A 21,256-nucleotide genomic window follows, 5' to 3' on the forward strand; every position below is an offset into this window, starting at 1 on the left:
GGTTGAAATTTGGCGCCTGCAGTTTTGCACGACAAGTGGGCAGCACTGCCACAAACAGCTGATCGATAACAGCTGTTCGCGACCTGCATTAATTTGTTTGTTGTTAAATCGATAAGCTACTGTTTAATGTATGTTTGAATGAATGTATGTGTGTGCATACGTATGTATGAATGTATATGCAAAGTAGCTTAATCGATTCCCAAATTTAAAGACCCGAACCAACTTTATATTCCTCGCCCACTCTCCACTACTATACTCTTACTCTGACTCACTCTCACTTTCGTATTCTCTCTCTCTCTCTCTCTCTATCTCTCTCCCACACGCAGAAAGTTGCAAAATGAGCGCAAGGCTCTCACGAAGCGCAAGAGCCGCAAGGAGAAATCGGCAGCAGCGATGGCAGCCGCCGCTGCAGCTGCTGTGCTGGAAGGAAATGCAGCTGGCGGTGCGGGAGCAGGCATTGTAAACCCATTGGATCCGCCGTTGGTTAAGGACCAGTTGCTGTTCATGCCGGCATTTCCGGTGGCCCACATTGAGCTCGATCCGAATGCATCGAAATTTGCCGTTTTTGCAGCCATACGCTCCACGGTGCTGGAGGCAGAGACACGCTTTGCGCTCTTCCATGAGAGCAATGGGCATGGCGCCATGGCCACTGCATCAGCGCTCAAGAAGTGGAGCGGGAACATGGGCTCGTCCTGCTGTTTGGTCTGTGCAGGCAGCTGTATGGTCAGCAATCTGGTTGATTGCTCCTGCCACGCACCGCTTGCAGTGGGAGCCGGCGGCGGCGGTGCCGCAGGTGCTGCAGCAGCGGGAGCCGCTGGTGCAGCTGGTGGAGGGGCAGACAAGCGCACGACAAACAGCGCCAATAGCGACGCCGACTCGGACACAGATGAGCCGGAAGAGCGCGAGCCGGTCTATGCCACTGTGCCGCTAATTGTGGGCGCTGGCCTGCGAAGTTTGTTCGAGCTGATCGCGGACGCACGCCACATCCAGCCATTGCTCTGCACCAAGGCATTAAAAGCGCTACTCGATGTCATACAGGGTCAGCAGCCGGAATCGTTTAAGCTTGAGCCGGAGGATCTGATTAATCCGCTTTACGATCTGCTGCTGGATCTGGCCACCATGCCTGCGGCGCTCACCTCCAGCACTGGTGCCGAGGCCAACTGGTCAGCGATGGCATGTGCCGCTCTCCTTGGCCTTTGCATCGCGCGCGGCGACACGGGCAAAATGCTAAAGGCAATCGCCGCCATGCTCATGTCCCCACGGCAACTCTCCGCCCAGATTATCCAACTGCCCGCCGTATTGGCTTCTCTGCAGCATACGGTAGTTAGTGCAGCACTCAACAAGCCAACTCGTCCAGACTTCCATACCCATGGAGTGCCACACAATTCTCTAATCGATGAGGTGAGTAAGGATAGGACTAAAGATAGCAAACCCTATGAGACATGTGTTTTTGAAATGAAAGTATTAGATCGGGGAATATTTATCTATTGAAAGAAGAAACTTGGAAGTTCTACTTCTTTCACTGAATTAAATACTAAAAATGTCCTTGAGGAAATAGAAAAGGATTGCACCTATAGTAAATATATAGTCGAATATCTTGTTATAATACAAGATTTATTTAAGAAACATGAACATGAAATATGATCCTCATATAACCGCCATTCTAATACTTTGTTCCACTTTTTGCAGTTCACCTTGAAGCTGCCTGTGCTGACGGCTCCCCAGCAACATATGGCGCCGGCCATGGCCTGCGATGGCGTCTTTGTGTATGTGCTATACGGCGGTGCATTGCTGAAGATTGGCACCGGCTTCGGGGGCTCCTACAAGGGGCATATCTATGCACAAAACGACGAGTTTTGTCGGGAGCGCAGCGCCTGGCTGGGCTACAGCGGCGGCCAATTGTACTTCCGTCGTAATTGCAAGAGAAGCGCGGATCAGCTGCAGCTGGTGGGCATGGACACGCTGGCGGTCAAGTCAATGAATCCACTCAACATGCTCTCAATGCGCGAAGGCCTCAACTATGTGCTCTTCACGGACGACGATTCATTGCATGCCATTTGCAGTAATCGCGATGTGAGTAAAAGTCATTATCTAGATTGTCTATGATCACCAAATACATATGCAATAGAGATTGGGGCTGAACATAGAAAGGGGTTGAGTCATATAATATAATCATATAATCAATAATAACAACTGAATATACCGCTAACTTTATACTTATGTAGGAGGATTAAAGAAAACTTATTCTAGTCTAAAAGCAATAGCAAAGAATAATAGATAGAGCATTATTTAACATTGCAACTTCAAGGATCTCATCTCATCTCTCTGGTTTGCATGAAATGCAAGAATTATCACTTAAAAATTTTTGATGAACACGAAAAATATGATGATACTAAAAATATATACAAATCAAAACTTGAAGACGGTGGATATCTCGCAGGATACTATTTTTTAAATATTTAATAGTTAGACCTACTAATTCCTAATTCCTAATTTTGTATAAATATCAAGTATACGCCTTGATAAACTATTGAAATGTTTTGCGAAATTGTTCACCCGGATTTGTTAATCAATAGGATTTGTCCTTCATCTTAGTTATAACAGATTAGTTGTTGTATATCGTAGAATTGATTTGATTAAAATCGGAGTTTCCATAGTTGAGATATAACTTCTTAAGAACTGTTAGATCTATTTAAGTTAAGCGACTTATAAGTTTATGGAAGACTGTTGATGGAAAAGAGTTCAGGAAGGCGTAGGTTCTAGCCTCTCAAGTGGTACAGATGGAATGGATTTTATTGGGATTTGAAGAATCCCAGATGCAAGTTAGCCATTCTTTATTCATTATGTAAGATAAATCTTTAGATGCCCTAAAGAAACAGCCAAGTGAATTGATTTGACCGTAGAACTCAAAGAAAAATCTCTTAACAATAGGAAAAAACAACAGGATAATTTCCAATAAGAAACCTTCACTAGGCTAAAGTAACTTTTATAACCTATGCCAGTACCTATTAATAATGTCTCCTCTCAATTGCAGGACACACTGGTGGTTAAGAAACTGAATCTGTATCACAATAGCTACAGCAGCGAGCCGCCGCCGTTCGAGCTGCCGTTGCAGTTGGCGCGCAAGAAATTCCGGACGCTGGGCTACGCGGCGTTCGAGGATGAGCTGCTCAATCAGCAGCAGATCCAGCGCATTCAGTCGGCGCACAACAGCTTTGAGCCGAAGCTGCCGGCGCCGTGTCGCGATGCCGATGTCCTGGGCATGGCCTGCGGCAAAGAGTTTGGCATCGTGCGCGCCAGCAATGGCCGTGTCTACTACTACGGCAAACCGGCGGCTCTTGGGCTGAAGTGTGTGGGCCGCACACCGACACTGAAGCTAACCGAGCTGATTGTCTCGAAGGCGGCGCACATTGTCCATGTGGCCGTGGGGCACGATGGGATACACGCGCTGCTCGTCAACGACGATGGCACCGTCTATTTTGCGGGCACGGCACGCCGGGGCGAGGATGGCGACAGCTCGAAGAATCGCCGTCAACCCAAAGCTGTGAAGCCGAAGAAGATGAGCAAAATCGATGGCCATGTGGTGGTGCATGCCGCTTGCAACAACGGCACCTCCGCCTTTGTGACCAAAACGGGCAAGCTGATTATGTACGGCAAAGATACGGCCCACTGCGATTCGATGGGCTTTGTCAGCGAGCTACTCGATCAGCACATAACCAAAGTGGCCCTGGGCAAGGCGCATTGCGTGGCGCTGAACGCCAAGGGGCAGGTCTTCACCTTTGGCCTGAACAACAAGGGCCAGTGCGGACGGGTGTTCAACAAAATGATGCCCGTGCGGGATGTGCCCAGCTCTTCGGCTGCCTACGCACTGCTCGGCTTGCATGGCGACAAGCTGCGGCACAAACTGGATTTCTCGACGCTCTGCGACTACGACGATCACAATTTGGTGCAGGGCCAGTGCCGCGTGTGTGTCATGTGCCGCGAATGCACCGGCTACAATGTCAGCTGCGTCTCGGCGTTGAATGTGCCGCTCGAGCAGCGTTTGGCTGGCAGCATTTGCCCCTGCGGCCATGGCGATGCAGGCTGTGCCAAATGCGGCCTGTGCGCCGCCTGCGTGGCGCTCCAGGAAAGCGAAATAGGTGAGGGAAACCTGGTTTTATGCACACATATTGATTGGTTCTAACGACAGTATTTAACGAACACTTGCAGTGGCCGCAGATGCCAAGGCGGAGCTGAAGCCGCTGCCAGGTGAGCTGCAGCGCCAGCAGCGCTCCAAGACACTGATCATGCGGCGTAAGGAAAAGAAGCCCTCGGAGCTGGAGACGGGCGCCGCTGGCTGTGCCGGCGGTGGCGGCACACCCACCGACCTGGACAAGGACCCACCGCGTGTGGCACCGCTGGCGCCGCAAGTGCTGCAGCTGCCCAGCGCGTCGCCGGTGGTGCAAGTGGCGTGCGGCCTTCACCACACCGTGGTGCTCACCTTGGCCGGCGAGGTGTTCACCTTCGGCAGCAATCAGTACGGTCAGCTGGGCAGCGGAGATCTGCAGGCAGTCACTGGAGCGATCCGTGTGCAGGTGCAGGGCGCCATTAGCCAGGTGGCTGCTGGCAGCAACCACACCGTGCTGCTCACACACAAGGGTGTTGTCTACACATTCGGCAACTACCAGAAGGGACAGCTGGGCCGGCTGCCCGGCGACTATGGCCAGAAGACGGTGCCGAACAGTGTGATTGCCCAGCAGCAGCAGTTGCAGCTGCAGCAGCAGCAGCAGCAGCAGCAGGACGATGAGACGGCCACACAGGAGGCCGCCTGCGTGCTACCCGGTGGCTCCAAGGAGACCATCCTCATACCGCCCAACACAGCTGCCCTCATAGCGCAGCGCCAGAAGTTTCTATGGAACTGTGCACCCGGTGCCGTCTTGTAAATATCGCTTGATTCTTCACAACTCATGCATCAGTTACTTATGTTTGTATTCCCTGTTGCAGTGGCTTGGGCCCCAGCTATGGCAAAAAGGTCACCTGGATCGGGGCCAATGGCGACCAGACCTTCATCAAGATTGACGAGTCACTGATCACAGCTCAAATGCTGCCCAAGCTGCACGTGGTGGCCAACAAAAAGACCATATGTTAGTATATGCCCTTTATTATAAAGGGCATTAATCATTACATCCATATGGACTGCACATTGTACCTACTTTATAAGCTATCATCTGGATACTTAATAGTCTAATTCATTCATTGATATACTAATTGGATAGACTCAACTAACCTTCCGTCTGTCTCTCTTGTCTTTCTAGTACTCATACCCAGCATACCGCTGTCCTTTCACACGCTCTCCATAAACCGCAGCGACGGCAGCTGCACGCCACATTATCGCGGCCAAGCCAACTTTTCCAAGCTGCTGCAGACGCAGCAGCAACACGGGCAGCCGGAAATCAATCGGAATGTGGATGTGGCGACGCCTTTGATGGCCGACCTGTCGTCGGTCGGCAGCAGCACAGCCGGGGTGCCCATCAATGAGCAGATGTCGCGCAGCATGCACGAGGCACGCAATCACATTTTCGAGGATCAGCATATGGAGGTGGCTCAGCCAACATCGCTGACGGCCAGCCCGCGACTTCCACGACGCATTCGACCCCGTCCAGATGCAGCAGCCGCTGCTGCTGCTGGCGGCTGTCCAGTCGCTGCATCGCCCACAGAACAGCAGACGCTGCCCACGCAAATAGCCTTTGCCATGGATCCCAGCTACAATGTGCTCTGGGTCTTCGATGGTGTTGCCCGTAAGCTGCGCTGCCACAATGTGGTCGCCAGCGAAATATCCGAATGTGATGTGGTAGGTGCTCCGACCTGCATAGATCTCTCCTAGATGCTGATCACTCCTTTGCCTATTTGCAGAATGCGGCCAATTATCGAGCGCTGCTGTCGCCGGAGCTGTCGCTGCCGTGCAAGGCCGAGGCGCGCGTGTCACGCTCGCAGGCATCGCTGAATCTATTGGCCTGCTTGGATATACTGACGTCCGCACAAGATAATATACCCGGATGCTTTGAGCAGGCGCTGCCGCAGCAGACCCAGCAGGCGGCAGAGGCGCAGAGCGGCGAGTATCAGGTTGTGAATCGTTTCGATAACTTCGGCGGCGGCTGGGGCTATTCGGGTCACAGTGTGGAGGCGGTGCGCTTCTCAGCGGACACGGACATTGTGATTTGCGGATTTGGCATGTTCGGCGGACGTGGCGAATACAGCTGCAAGCTGAAGCTGTTCGATCTGGGCACCGATGGCGGTGGCTACGAGAAGGAGGGCATCCTCATCAGCGAGACCAAGGAGGTGCCATACGAGTGCGCCGCGCGCAGCAAACACCACATTTTGCTACCGAAGCCGGTGAGTGCAGCGGCGGGACGCTGGTATTTGGTGTGGGCGCGCATTGCGGGCCCCTCATCGGACTGTGGCTCTTGCGGCCAGGCATCTGTGACCACCGAGGATCAGGTGGTCTTCTCCTTCAAGTCCAGCAAGAAGGCCAACAACGGCACCGACGTCAACTCCGGCCAAATACCCGCCATACTCTATCGTCTGGTCACACAGGACTGCAAGCAGCCGTCGGTGCCCCACGATGCGGATCCCGTGCAGCGTATTTCGCGCGCCTTCGCCAACAGCGTGAGCCGCGAGTGCTTTGAGAGCTTAGTGGTGTTGCTTAGCTGGTCATGGGACTGCTTTAAGACTCAGCTACGCGAGCAGCGGGATCGTGCCAGACCATTGCAGTTGCAGCAAACGCTTCAGTATCTGGGCTATGTTAATAAATCCTGTCTGCGACTGCTGCGCAAATACACCAACGAGATTTATCCGCAGCGCGCAACAACAGCGTCAACAGCAACAACAGCAACAACAGCAGCCGCAGCAGCAGCAGCAGGAACATCAGCAGCTGCTGCTGCTTCCACGGCTAGCACATCAGCTGCGGGTGGAGCCGTTGCCGCCGCTCTCTCCAAACTGCAACAAAAATCGAATAGCAAAGGTATATAATCAATCAATTAAATGACGCTGCTGCCTCAGCTCCAATCGCATTTGCTCTTTACAGACAAATCATCAAATCGCGCAGCCAGCAGTGCGGGCAGCGCCCAGCTGAGCAGCTCTCTGTCCGGCACTTCGATGACACGCAAACCCAATATGGAGAACATTCAGCTAGCCGAATGCATTGGCAATGTTCGCGCTCTGCTCATTGGCATCTTTTGCGATGACATCTTTAAGGATATTGCCACCGATGAGGGTGAGTCAATCAATATATGTACATATATACACATATACATATATGTACATATGTACTTATATCTAACACGAACTCTCCCTTCCATGTAATACCAGGCTATGCCTTGGTCCTGGAAATTCTGGACGAATGCCATTTGAGCTTTGTGGCCTGCTTTGATGCATTCTATCCGACTTCGTCGCTCAAGTGGAACTGCCTGTGCGATTTGTTGGCCCAAATGGACCGCGGAGCACTGCACTCTCGCCTGCTGAGCGCTATCCTAGCCGGGCTCTGCTCGCCCACGGTGAAGCTACGCGCCACGTTCTCCCTGCTCAATGCGGCCGGCAATGAGCGTCAGTCGATTATCAGCCCAAGCGACAATTCGGGCCTGCCCATGCTATCCTCAACGGAGGCGCATCAGTATCCCATACTTGTGGAGCAGATGATCTATCGCACGCAGCAGGAGAAGAGCGATTTTCTGAGCAACTCGTGGACGTTCAAGGATGTGCTGGTGCGTCTGCTGGACATAATAGCCAATCCGATTAGGGCGCGAATCGAGTCCATCTACAGCCGCTGCCTGGGCGGCAGCTATGCGCTAAAGGAGTGCATCAATCAGGGCCTCATCGATAACTGTTGCCATCTGCTGGCCCGCGTACTGGCCGAGATTGTCTATCAGACAGCTCTGGGCGAATACGATAAATTGTTTCTGCCGCCTCGTACGCTGCACTCGACCAGCTCGCGGTTCGCACGCTGCGATTTGAGTCGCACCTGGAACACGGGCAACTTTGGACCGGACGCGATTGCCTTCTCGGTGGATCGGCCGGGCATAGCCATAGCTGGCGCCATGGTCTACTCCGGCTCGGGCAGCTATGACTATCAGCTGGAACTGCTATATGATAATACAGTTGACCTGCAGCCACAGCACAAGTGGGAAACACTGGAGTCCATATCAGGCAGCTACGATCAGGAGGCCGTGCACAATGATTTAGCCGAGATTAAGTTTGAGCATCCGGTCCATATCAAGGAGCATGCACGCTACGCCCTGCGCCTCTGTTCCCAGGGCGCGCGCACCTGCTCCGGCGATGCCGGCATGCCCACGGTGCGCGGTCCATGCGGCGTCAACTTTCATTTCTATGCGTGCGACTTGAGCTTCAATGGCACCACGCCCGCGCGCGGCCAACTGCCCATCATACTGTACTACAGCACGCCCGTCAAGCAGCACCAACAGCACCAGCACCAACACCAGCATCAGCACCAGCACCAGCATCTGCAGCAGCAACAGCAGCCCGAGTTGACGGGTTGCTCGTCAGATGGTGCACATGTCGGCGCCTTGGCCAGCAACGAGGTGTCCACGCGGGATACGGCCTTGCAAATCGCCGCGGACATAACCAAAAAGTGCACAGAGCTGCTCATACTGGCGCGCAATGCCATGGCCGCCTCCTGCTCGCCAACGGACAACTCGTCGTCGAACCATACGCAGACCATTGATTCGGAGCACAACATAACACCCATTGAGGAGCACATGGATATTAACTGGGCAAACAATTCGCGAACAGCGGCGCTGCCTGTGGATCCACAGCTGTCGACGACGGCAAGGGATCTGGGCAAGCGCATCGAGTCCTTCTCCAAGGGCATCATGGAGACGCTGAAATTCGATAAGCGCTCAACGAATCCCTTCGAAATGGAAATCGAAATTGGGGCCACCGAAATCGGCGTCGAGGAAACGGCCGAAATGAATTTCTCCAATGTGCAATTGGCCGCCAAGCTTAATGGAAATGAGCGTGCCGAGTACGAGCTGGCGGCCGAGGAGCCGTTGCCCGGACAGCAGCAGCAGCAACAACAGTTGCAACAGCAACAGCAGCTACAGCTGCAGCAGCAGCAACAGTTGCCGCCACAGCAGCTGCAACAGCAGCAGCTGCCAACGCAGATGCCACAGCAACTGCTGCACTCGGACTCGGAGGAGGCGCAAATTGTGGGCGGCGGTGTTGCCGCTATGCAACTGCTGGAGGTGTTCAATTTGGCCGCCTCGAATATGTTTCATACGCTTCTGCCGCTGGTCTATGCTCACATCTCCAATTTGGCCTGCAGCGATCCAAAGAGCTCGGTGCAAATCCTTGGCCTCATCAAGGAGATATTGCCGCACATTGCAGCGCTCAATCAGCTGCATGTGTCGAAAGACCAGCGTTCGGAGCAACTGAGACCGGAACCAACGCCTGCCAGCAGCACCACCAGCAATCATTATTGCATTGTGGAGAGCGAGCATCCGTATCGCAGCGCCAGCATCAGTTGCTATCGGGTCGAGTTTCCGCCCTGCGTCCAATGGCTGACCATTGAGTTTGACTCACAGTGCGGCACCGCCCAGCTGGAGGACTATTTGCTGCTCTCGATTCCCATGCGCCCGACAGCGTCGGCAGCAGCTGCCACACCGCCCTGCCAATTGAGCACAACGCCAACAACAGCAGCAGCACCGTCTACTGGCCCTGGCGAGGAATACTATGATTTGCTCGATAATAATGTGAGCACACGACGCACACACAACGCCCACTTACAGATGACCAGCTGCTGTCGGACGACCGGCTCTCTACCCGAGCCGGCAGCGCCCAATCCCGATTGGATTGTCGTCAAGAAGTTCAATACGTAAGCAGAGCATAATACCATAATAGCGCCTCTCTGATATATGTACGTCTCTTGCTTACAGCGCCTCCAACTGGCTGCAGAACGTTCTCATTTTGCCTGGCAACTGCGTGGAGTTCTCCTTGGAGACGGCCTCACTGTACGCCCAGGATCCTCACAATAATCGCTATGGCTTCAAGTGCCTGGTGGTGGGCTACGATAATCCCACAGCGGTAAACTCTACCACACGCATCATCCATCTCTGTTTAAACTATTCAAAACTATTTCCCTCTCGCTCAGATCAATGCTAGCAACTCGTGTCTCATACGGCTGGAGCAGGAGCTGTCCTATCTGGGCGGCATGTGCAGCGCTAATTTAATGAAAAAGGATCTCAATCTGCCGGGTAAGAAACTATATATTTTTATATTCATACCTTTATTTATATAATCAATACGATATACAGCTGCCGATCGGTCCGTTTCGATTCAAAATAGTCTCATTCTAAAACATTTTTAAAAACTTTTGCAGAGCGCCCATATATCACATGCATATATCACTATTTTCTATATAATCTATATCAGGTGTCATATGATGATATACTGTAAAAGAACCCAACTAAAGAATCTATTTACAGTCACCATAAGAATTTTGTTTGCAATTGCAAAATATCTATGAAAATGTTTTCTGTTGGCTTTCCTCTTTAACTTTGGTTATTTTATTAAAATACTTAACAATCCCATTAATATTCTTATAATTCTTTATTCAAATATCATGCAGAAGACAAGGAAGTAGACGACATGAGTGGCGTTGAGGAGACAATCAGCACGCATCATGCACTCCTCTCGAAAGGCTTTGCATTGTCCGAACCACAGCTGACTGTGCATCAAGCATTGGAATCATATCTGCCCATTGGGTAAGTTGTAGAGATAATAATGTAAAGTGTAGTGTATATCTTCATGTCAATATATCTTGCAAATTCCTAGAAAAATGATCTACATATTTTTCACAGTGGTTTCAGCGAGTGATTTTCTCTCCCAAAAATATGATATACATACATACATATATTATTATTCTCAATTTGTGCGTGTATTTTATATACAGGAATAAATTTCAGATATGCGTGTTCGAATCTATAAAATACTTTAGCATTAACGCATTCCTCTAACTAACCCAAACAGTTAGTGTAAATGTAGTTAAAATAAGCCCATTCAACAGACCAAGCTTACATTCTGGATTCTTAGGAATGTTAACATCACATTTATGTTAAATAACATTCGATCAGTACTGCTACAGATTGTCTTCTTATTACAAATACATTTACCTTGAGATTGACTTCTTGGTTTATATTTTAAAAAGAATCGCATTCTCTATATACAACTTATATAATTTAGGGATTAGCATATGTTTTGTGTTTACTATAGATAGGATTATTTCGATTATGTTAAGCGTTATAAACTAAACGTACGCTAAAAATTTGGTACAACAAAAGGTCACTCTTGGTGGTTCTTGGTGGTGGTAGTGGTCTTGGTGGTGTTGCCGCTCCGCTTAAGCTAGCGTCTTTCAGCTGTGTATATATGTGTGTGTGTGCGTTTGTGTATGTGTGTGTATGTGTATGGCTTTACAAATCAGTCTTGAGCAGGCCAGCGTTCTCGATTTGGTATACAATTTGTGTCTCTTTGTAGGTGCGTGGCTCTGGCTGCACCACATCCAGCTTGCGTCGTCGACGCTGCTGCGCCAGCCGCCACCAGAGCAGCAGCAGCAGCAGCAACACCAGCAGCGCCAGCAGCACACTGCCCGCCACAATGTACGCCGTATAGCTAGTCTTTTGGCATTGCTCGGCGATCAGCTGACGCAGCGGCACAAATGGTGCTGGCACCGCCTGTGGTTCGTTGGCGACGGCACGGAACATTAGCTGCTCGCTGTGCTGGCGAAAGAATTCGGCACGCGGCTGCGGCGGCTGAGCATTCATATCCAGCTGCTCACAGCTCCAGGCATTCTCGTATCTCAGCTGCCGTATGCTCAGAGCGAAGCGCTCATCGAAGCGCAATGGCTGAGCCGCTACTCCAGGCACCTTGCCGCCCGGTGGCAGACTCTGCACTGTGTTGTTGTGGAAGCGCAGCTCCAGCCGTTCGCTCAGCTGATAGTCGCGATGCACGCCCAGGCTGCGAAAGGCTATCTCGCTGGTGGCACCAAACTGATTGCCTCGCAACGTAATCGCGTCCTTGATGTAAGCCTCCAGCCATTCCCCATCCACGGCCGCGAAACGATTCTCGCTGAGGCTCAGCTTGGAGATGACTGCGGGCCACGAAACGGATATAGATTAGAAATGCAATATTCTCGGCATTTATGTGTATAGCTAATCAGTGTGGCTTACGCTTGAAGGAGAAGGCGTGCGAGTGCACCTCCTGGAACTGATTGTTGTGCATCGCCAGCTCGTTGCTCACCTCCAGCTCGTAGAAGGCGCGCGTCGGCAAATTTCCAATGAAATTGCAATTACTTATTATCAGCTTCTCCACGGCGAATTTCTTGAAGGCCTGGAAAGTTGTAAAAATTATTTATATATTAATAAGAGATGCCAACTGAATAAGGAGAGAGTTTCTTTTATCCTTTCTTGGGCCGGGATCAAGCAAAGAGAATGGCTCGGTCTCAGCCTATAAATTGATATCAAGAGGCTTTTCGATCCTTATAGTAAATCCAATTGTACTTCCCCCTTTATACAAGAAGTTTCAAGACCATATAAAACATTTTAGTAAGTTTTCACAGTAGAATCGAATGAAATAACGCTCTATAAAAATTCTATTTTATATATTGGATTCACATCTATATTTAAATTTCAAATCCTATCTTGAAGTTAAAAATATGTAGTGCAAAAATGTGCCCATAGCCTAGAAACAATTGAAATGGCAATCTATCTTTCCAACTATAAGTCTTAACAGATACATTCATGGCTTAATCTAACAAATATAAGAAAGGGCAGGCTGTATGATAAAATGGATATATTTCGGTGGCTCACCTGACTCTCGATGCGCTGTACGGTAACGCCGTCAAGCTTGAGCAAGATGGCAGTATCCTTGATGGTGGTGAAGCCGAATGGGTGCATTTGCTCGATGCGGCCCCGGGTGAATGAGATCTCCTCGATGTTGCCGCTGATCGCATGAGAGGCGATCAACTGAAAGTTGACGTCCTCGAAGTCAACAATAAGCGCCTTGTTGCTGGCATCTCGGGGCACGCTCAATGCGCTTTGCTGCAGCACCAGACGTTGCAGCTGCTTGAAACTGATTTTGCGCAGGCTTTCTGTATTATCCAAAGCGTTTGGCTCCACAGTCAAATCGCGACAATTGCGTATGACAACCTGAAAAACGGCGCCATGCAGCTGTGGCAGCACCATGGGCTACAGAGGAGAAGCAAGACATAGAGGAAAATTGGAACGTATCAGAATATGTTTATTCTAATTTACACTGAGAGAATAAAAATGGGATACAAATTTCGAGTAGTTTACGAAAATAACTATATAACTATTCCGAAATATTCCCAACTATAAATGATTTATAAACAATTTTTAGACTGTTTCCCTGCTTCCCTGCATTTAAACAGTCCACCTATTTTATACTCGCTCATGAAGTGAAAAGAGTATATTGGCTTTTTGCAATGTCTACCTTGTTGTTTGTTTGTCTGTCCCTAATTCGAGAGATTTTACTTTTCTCTCTATGTACCATAATTTGTTAGCCAAAGCTCATCAATTTCCCATATATTTCTGATACCTTCCCTTTCTAAGTTCTTTATGGATCACTGTTGATCCGTAATACAGATAATTCTATAAGGCCAGTCAAATCACGATTGAATCAAACGACAAAGTATTCGACAGCAAAAATATGTTTGTAACTATTTTTATATGAATCCTTTGCAGATCTCTAATCTTATGATGGCATACCAAAAAGTTAATATCTCTTATTGTAAAAGTTTCTCACACTTACATATCTGCAATATACATAGATGATTAATACAAAGATAAGCTCATTCAACCTTATAAGTAAAACAAGTAAGAAAGCTCTAGTCGAGACTGCTCGACTACGAGATCCCCTGAACCCTTGGAGCAATAGATATTTCAATACTTTTTCGCGACTTTCAGCTTACACAAGAAACACGCACACACACACACACACACACGCACGTACGCACACACAGGTAAACATACACACACACGCATATAGACACACATACACACACACACGCATACAGACACAAACGCATACACACACACACACACATACACATACAAGCAACCACGCATAAACACGCATGGGCTGCAGTGTGCGCTTACTATGAGAACTTAATTGTTTAATAACTTTTTTTTATGGACGTACGATCTTCATGAAACTTTTAGATTATGATTATAACATGAATATGCATGTACTTGCCAAAGCACAAGTCTCTAGTATTTGAAATACGCTTTTTACAAAAGTGAGGGTGAGGGGGTGAATTTAGAGGTGGGGGGTAAATTTTAACAAAAACCGAAATTGTATAAATTGCATATAAGCATACATTAAAAATTTGGAGACTCTAGCAATAAAGGTGTAGAAGATATAATTTTATGACTGGGTTTCGATAAGGTTTTTTATCGATAAAAAAAGATCGGGATGAGTTATCGATTTTTAATGATAAACTTGATATGCGCGCTGTAATTACGGACATTTTAAAAAAAATTTGAAGTCTCTAGCTCTTATATCTTCTGAAATCGACGCGTTCATACATACGGACAGACGGACAGACGGACAGACGGACAGACAGACGGACAGGGCCAAATCAACTCAGCTCGTCACCCTGATCAAGAATATATATACTTTGTGGGGTCTGCCACGCCTCCTTCTCCCTGTTACATACATTTCAACAAAACCATTATACCCTGATTTCCCATTGAAAATGGGTTCAGGGTATAAAAAAGGACATGTTCTTAGTATCTACAGACATTCTCAGTTCTATTCAAAAATTGTATAAACAATAGTTTCGTCAAGCACTTTACATATATCTATAACAATGATGTAATCCAAATGATAAAAGAAGTTAGATTTTTATGGTTGAACACTGTTTTTCGTTGAGTGTAGACATACATACATACACATTGCTGACTCACCTGTTCATCGTTGTTGCAATCGCAGGTAATAGTGGTGTCGTGCTCGGTGCAGCCGACCTTTGGCAGTGTCGTCGCTGTGCCCGTTCTGGGCCAGCAGAGCAACCACAACAACCACAACAGCACCACAGCTGTGGGATCCTTTAGATTTCGGATATTTCGCATTTTGCTTTGGTTCACGAAATTTCTGACTTTTCTGCCTCACAACAAGCTGGGCATAGTCGAAGTGAATAATTTTGTTCCAGTTGCCTTCACTTTGGTTTTGCGTCTGTGTTGCTCTCTCTCTCTCTCTCTCTCTTACTCTCCTCTCGCTCTCTCGGTTTCTATTTCGTTCCACGCTTCAATTCTATACTCTAATAGCCCATCCCTCCCTCTCACGCTCTCGCTTTCTATCTTTCATATGTTCAGTCGAGCTCTTGCCTGTACTTGGTTGTTCCGTTCCTCTTTCGTTCCGTTCATAGGTGCTGATAAGAGAAGAAAAATATAATTTTTATCGCTGAAGGTGTTTTTTTGTTTAGCTTATCAATGTTTTTGTTGTGCGTGTGTGTGTCACCAACAGTGTTGTCGCTTTGGGTTATTTTCGGCCAGATCTGGCTTATTTTCAAGTGCGATTGCGGAAAAAATTTGGGAATTGCGGATATCGGAAAATCTAGCTAATTTAAGAATCGAAAAGGCTAATACTTATTTTTTTAGTTTCTGATATTAGTTATCACAATAAAGTTTCTCAATTACCGATTAATAGACAAACTAACAAGCTGGCAATTATTAAAGGCTCACATCACTAGTGCTGCAATGGATTGACTGTTGCGTTTCGCACTTCGAATACATTCAATATCTTGGTGGAATGTCGAAGCCAAGTAAATTTAATAAAAAAAAATGAAATAAGAAATAGGATGAACGTTGATACGTTAAATTCAATATTAACTTTCTCATTTAAACAGAAACCAATATTTTTTTTAAATTTTACATCCGAGTTAAATCGACATAACAAATGTTGATTTTATTATAGAGTTTTCCCAAACAAAGGCATTTAAATTATTAGCCTGAAGAGTCTGTTGACTATCTAATGGCATGAATGTAACAAAAATTGAAATTTCTATTTCGTTTTGTTTTTCATGAATATGAAAAGTTTGTTACAGTATTTCTATGTATTGGCTATTACAAAAAAAAAAAAAAAAAAAAAAAAAAAAAAAAAAAACAATTCTAATATTGTAGTTTATTTAGACTTGGCTTATTTTTTGTCCTACTCCAGCTGTTTGTGCTTGAGGAAAAACGGCAACACTGGTAAAAAAAAAAAATCCGAATTTGTTGCGGATTGATGGAAAAACTAATGTCAATACTTAGTCCGACCTCCATTTGCCTTAGTTAAATTCTCATCCTCATTGAAACCACTAAATTTAATAAGAGGTCCTTTTCGAAACTTTGTCATTCATTTAGAATTTGCGTTTTAAGATATCCAACTGTCTCCAATTGGCGATTTTTGGCATACACACGTCTTACAAGATTACCCCAGACATTTTCTATCGGATTAAGATCTGAAAAACATGCTGGCCAGTCAAGGACATCAACATGACATTTCTCCAGACTTTCCTTTGTACGTCTGGTCACATGGATTCTGGCATTATCCTGTTGGAAAACCATTGATTTCTCACGTAATTCCCTTAAATATGGAATGAGACTACTATCCAGAGCCTGAATATACTCTTCACTGTTCATACGGCTCGATACAAACTTATATTCCAAGGTACCAAATGAACAATATGTACCCCCAATCATGACGGAGCCACCTCTAAAGTCTGTCCTTAAAAAAAACATAGGATCCTTCCTTAAATCATGCTAATAAGAATCAAATCCATCAGAACCATCCAGGTTAAACTTCTTCTCATCAGAAAATATTACCTGTTAGGGTAAAAATTTTTAAATATACAGTATATAAGCCAAAAGACGATGATTCAAGCGCGCGTAGTAGCGCGCGGTCGCAGTATGTCTTTCGGCAAAATCAAGTCGAGCAACCTTGTGGCGACTTAGCAACATGGATGCTTTGGTCAGTTTAGACCTAATTATGATTCCTGAGCTCTTAAGTACTCGCCAAACAGTCATCGCTGACATAGAATCGGCCACATGTGCGGCCAAAGCTGTACAAGCGGTTGAGCTGTTGTTGGCTTTCTTAATAATTTTGCGTTCATCGTGCGCAATTAGTAACGGTTTTTGCCCAGTACGTTTTCTTGATCCTTATTCTTCGGGGTTATCCAAAAAAATTTTAATTACACTTTGACTTTTATTTCAAAATTCGTAAAATACTCGAAATAGCCTCTCCTGACTCAAAAATTGAGAATTTAGGGCCCTTTTCATAATAAGATAATTGTTTTCCAAGCGGCATCTCTTAAAAACTATCTAACTATCTAACGGTTCTTTCTTAGTTTTCCATAAATTGAACAAAAATCTCAACAAAATCTACTGATTATGCTCCAGTCTACAAAGTGCTGTAAAATTTATTTTTTAAAATCCTTAAAAATGTTGGTAAGATTGGCTCAAAGTTTAAGTTGCTGGGTGGGCTATAATTATGATAAGCACTGTATAACGAAGCAGGACCCCGATTAAAGAGGAAATTAGCTTCTGAACTTGCCTCAGAGAGCAATAATTCAAAACTCATATTGCTATATGCTGATTTGGTTTCATCAAAGAAATCAAAAGAAACCAATAAAACTTATGTGTTACAAAAAACTATGAGCAGTGACAATTTATGGGATATGGAAAATAAGCTATCATTGAATGGCTCAGTACCCATAGCTGCTGACGGTGGCATTAGCGTTTTTATATGAAAACGGGCTATCTAAGCAACAATATCTCAACATAAAAGCATTAAATTAAATCATGGATGTGACATTTATCCTCCCTACTCAGAAATCAGCCAACTAAAATGCAAATGTAGTGTATATTAAATTTAAAACTTATAATATTTATGAAATTGCTTGCAATCCACTATGGGTAAAAAGTCCGATTTTTTGGCATACATTATTTTTACCCATAGTGCAATCACATGTTCATAGTCAATAAATACCGCACTATCGGTCACGATATGATTGTAATCTATATAATAATGTTTTGTGAGCAAGCAGGGTTATTATTGATTTCCTGGATTTTGGCAATCTAGTGTACATTCTGCACTGCAGCTGAACAGAAATATATAAATTGTTTAAGTTAGCGTCTGCTATATCGCAAAAACGAAAAGGCTGAAAGGTGAGTAATAAACTAAATGACAATGGGAAATCATGGTAGGCATTCAAATTTAGTTTAATTTATGATCTTAAGTTATATTCAAGCCCCTTTAACGGTGCCCAGAAATTATTTTACCGCCTCTTGAGATAAATACATATCGAACAAGTAAGAAAGCTCTAGTCGAGACTGCTCGACTACGAGATACGCTGAACCCTTGGAGCAATAGATATTTCAATAATTTTTCGCGTCTTTCAGCTTACACAAGAAACACGCACACACACACACACGCACGAACGCACACACAGACATACATACACACACACGCATATACACACACATACACACACACACAAACACGCATACACACACAAACGCATACACACACACACATACACACACATACACAAACACATACAAACACATACACACACAAGCACCCACAAGCATCCCTTGAATGTCGCTATAACCGGATTCCACTGTACTTTATGGGGTCTGCGATGATTCCTGCTGCCCGTTACATACTGTTTCACAAAACCATTATACCAAGTCATCAAGTACTTTTTATAACACATCATCAATATAACATAGGTCATATATCATCAATAGTATAATAACATTTTTTTTTAACTACAAGTTTCGATTGTGAGACCGACAAAATAAGAGATAAGTCTCGTAGTTATTTTATGGAGTACAGTTATATAAGTTATCGATCAATATTATCGATAAGAAGTTTGAGAATGTAAAATGTTAGGAAAGAAAACAAGTTTAGACCTACACAAGACGGTCAGCTCAAAAGGCAGATAAAGAGATACCGAAAGACAAAAATTAGGAGAAAGAGCAAGGGAATGAGACGCTTGTTAAATACTTTCTACTTAAGTAAACAGCTTGAAGCTAAGCAACGGATGCGCGACAGACAAGCACTCGAATAGAGGCTTTGAAGAACCCTTTAACCGCTTAATTCCTCAGTAAATGGGCTTTATTGAATCGTACTCATGCGTGAGAAATTGAATAAAGGCAGAATTGCGTTTCCTGTACAACACTTTGTTCCATTCCCGACAATTATGAAAGATAAACATATGCAACTCGATTCGCTGTCATCTGAAATTAGGCCCCATTGCAGTAATCTGAGTGCAGAAGCTGACTACCGCGCAGCGCTATTCGGTATGGCTTATCGTAGTTCCAAGTAATCTTATCTTGCTTCGATTTCATATGAGCTGACTCAGAAAGTCTTGCGAAATTTCCTGTTTAGTCACATATACATGTCCATTACGTATCACCCTGAAGGATCGCTAAAATGTATTTGAAGATAAGATAGAGATAGGAGCCTAAATCGGATTCTGGGTAGATATGTATACATACGTATGCATGTGCTGAAATGACAAAATGGAGTTGGAATGCCAGGTGTTCAAAATGTACCCCCGAAAATAACTTACAGACGAATATACTTTGTACATCGTGTCCGTGAGTGTGTATGTATGTGTGCATAAAAGAAGTGCAGAATGATTAGAATATCTGCTTGGAGGGTTCAGGGTAGCTTCTAGTCGAGTAGTCTCGACTAGAGCCTTCTTACTTGTTTGTTTATTTATTTGTTTCTTCGGTGTAAGCTAATTTCAGCTTTTAAGCATTTTTATTGCTGAGCAGCAACACAAAACTAAAAACAGATTTTGTACGTCATACTCATAACCTTGAAAAATCGAAAATCGAAATAATTTGCTTTGGATATGGCAATAAGTGTGGAAAGGTGCCATTTTCGATGTTTTTATTTGACAATTTCCAGTTCGCTGTGTGTGTGTATGCGTGTGGGAGTGGGTCGTATTTACACAATAACTTTCCTACATATACATATGTATATATGTATATGTATATGTATATGTATATGTATATGTATATGTATATGTATATGTATATGTATATGTATATGTATATGTATATGTATATGTATATGTATATGTATATGTATATGTATATGTATATGTATATGTATATAAAAGAATGTGTATGTGTCTGTGCTTGCAAGCGAATTAGCATTGAAATGTCATTTGTTTTGCCATGTGCCATTCTCTACGAGTCTAAACAGTGCGTCCCTCTCACTCACACATGCTAATTCTGTAAACAGTTCTTTTTATTACCGCTGTTATTTATTTTGTTTTGTTTTGCTCTCATGTGTGGGGGCGGCTGATAATCCCAGCTCACTATTCTCACTGACTTACGCAACGCATTAGCACACACACACACACACAGGTAGCGCTGGACACAGTCGAGAGCGGAAGAGAGAATGACAGAGTGCAGGAGTTGCCATACACAATCCTGTCAAAAACGAAAGAAATGCGCTTTGCTAAGCATTTTAACAACAAGCAGCGATGCTAGCAGCGCACCGATCTCTTTGCATAAGTTTTTGTTGCGCGTTCTTGCTCTCTCATTCTGCGCTCACATGTTCGCTGTTTGTGTGTATGTCACGGCAGCAGTGGCCGCATGCAAAAATAAAATACAGAAAAAAATATGAAATTTCTGATGCTGTTGTTTTTATTGCTTTGAACTTTTTGTTGTGGCTATTGGCAGTTGGGCGCATTGTGGTTTTCGAACGACACTCGCACACCCGCATGTGCACACACACACACACACACACACACACACACACATACATATATATATATTCATTAACGGCATGAACAACAAAAGCAAATGAGAATTTGACAGCAAACAGTTAAGCGCAAATATTTGCATTAGCTATGAAATCAGCGTACAAAATAAAATCGGCGCCGTTTTAAAACACACACAAATAACGTAAGCAATGAAAAAAATAAAATAACAGAAGCAACGAAATCAACAACTAACCAGCGGTCAGGCCAGAGCTTTCGGTTGTCGTGAGTCGCGACCGGCTTAAACGCGTGCAAATGTCAAACTGAGCGCCAAAACGGAACAACGAAACATTTACGAGCCGCAACAGCGCAAACAGCGCTGGATATTACTCTCCCGTTGTGTTTCTATCTCGCTTGTACTGAGCACTGAGCACTGAGCACTGAGCAGCGTCAGTGCAGCTGCGCAGCTTACTGAGCTTCAAGAATTTG

At 45.5% G+C, this 21,256-nt stretch overlaps 2 protein-coding genes across 5 annotated transcripts in view; one reads left to right on the plus strand and one right to left on the minus strand.

Moving 5' to 3' along the window:
- Positions 1-21,256, plus strand: part of LOC6583809 (E3 ubiquitin-protein ligase highwire) — a 54,147-nt gene that overhangs the window by 649 nt on the left and 32,242 nt on the right. For all 4 annotated transcript variants that reach the window (XM_032732272.2, XM_044007774.1, XM_032732271.2 and 1 more), the window contains exons 2-13: positions 327-1,401; positions 1,690-2,073; positions 3,035-4,139; positions 4,210-4,918; positions 4,984-5,123; positions 5,295-5,830; positions 5,893-7,000; positions 7,064-7,252; positions 7,348-9,865; positions 9,927-10,074; positions 10,142-10,244; positions 10,619-10,754. In XM_032732272.2, the coding sequence (XP_032588163.1) occupies positions 327-1,401; positions 1,690-2,073; positions 3,035-4,139; positions 4,210-4,918; positions 4,984-5,123; positions 5,295-5,830; positions 5,893-7,000; positions 7,064-7,252; positions 7,348-9,865; positions 9,927-10,074; positions 10,142-10,244; positions 10,619-10,754 (8,151 nt within the window). The remainder of the gene's footprint in view (positions 1-326; positions 1,402-1,689; positions 2,074-3,034; positions 4,140-4,209; positions 4,919-4,983; positions 5,124-5,294; positions 5,831-5,892; positions 7,001-7,063; positions 7,253-7,347; positions 9,866-9,926; positions 10,075-10,141; positions 10,245-10,618; positions 10,755-21,256) is intronic.
- LOC6583810 lies at positions 11,164-21,147 on the minus strand. Its single transcript, XM_002009439.4, has 5 exons — positions 21,024-21,147; positions 14,973-15,433; positions 12,855-13,232; positions 12,216-12,375; positions 11,164-12,136 (listed from the first exon to the last, which is right to left on the minus strand). The coding sequence occupies exons 2-5, from the start codon at positions 15,132-15,134 to the stop codon at positions 11,460-11,462; spliced, it is 1,377 nt and encodes a 458-aa protein (XP_002009475.1). The 5' UTR covers positions 15,135-15,433; positions 21,024-21,147; the 3' UTR covers positions 11,164-11,459.

This window comes from Drosophila mojavensis, unplaced genomic scaffold (assembly GCF_018153725.1).
Source record: "Drosophila mojavensis isolate 15081-1352.22 unplaced genomic scaffold, ASM1815372v1 contig_136, whole genome shotgun sequence".
Lineage (NCBI taxonomy): Eukaryota > Metazoa > Arthropoda > Insecta > Diptera > Drosophilidae > Drosophila > Drosophila mojavensis.

Excerpts from the sequence above, each read along its gene's own strand:
- LOC6583810 (XM_002009439.4), bottom strand. The coding sequence starts at position 15,134 with ATGCGAAATATCCGAAATCTAAAGGATCCCACAGCTGTGGTGCTGTTG. Across the intron at positions 13,233-14,972 it reads ATTGCAACAACGATGAACAG|CCCATGGTGCTGCCACAGCT; the intron begins GTGAGTCAGCAA and ends TCTCCTCTGTAG. Across the intron at positions 12,376-12,854 it reads TACAGCGCATCGAGAGTCAG|GCCTTCAAGAAATTCGCCGT; the intron begins GTGAGCCACCGA and ends ACAACTTTCCAG.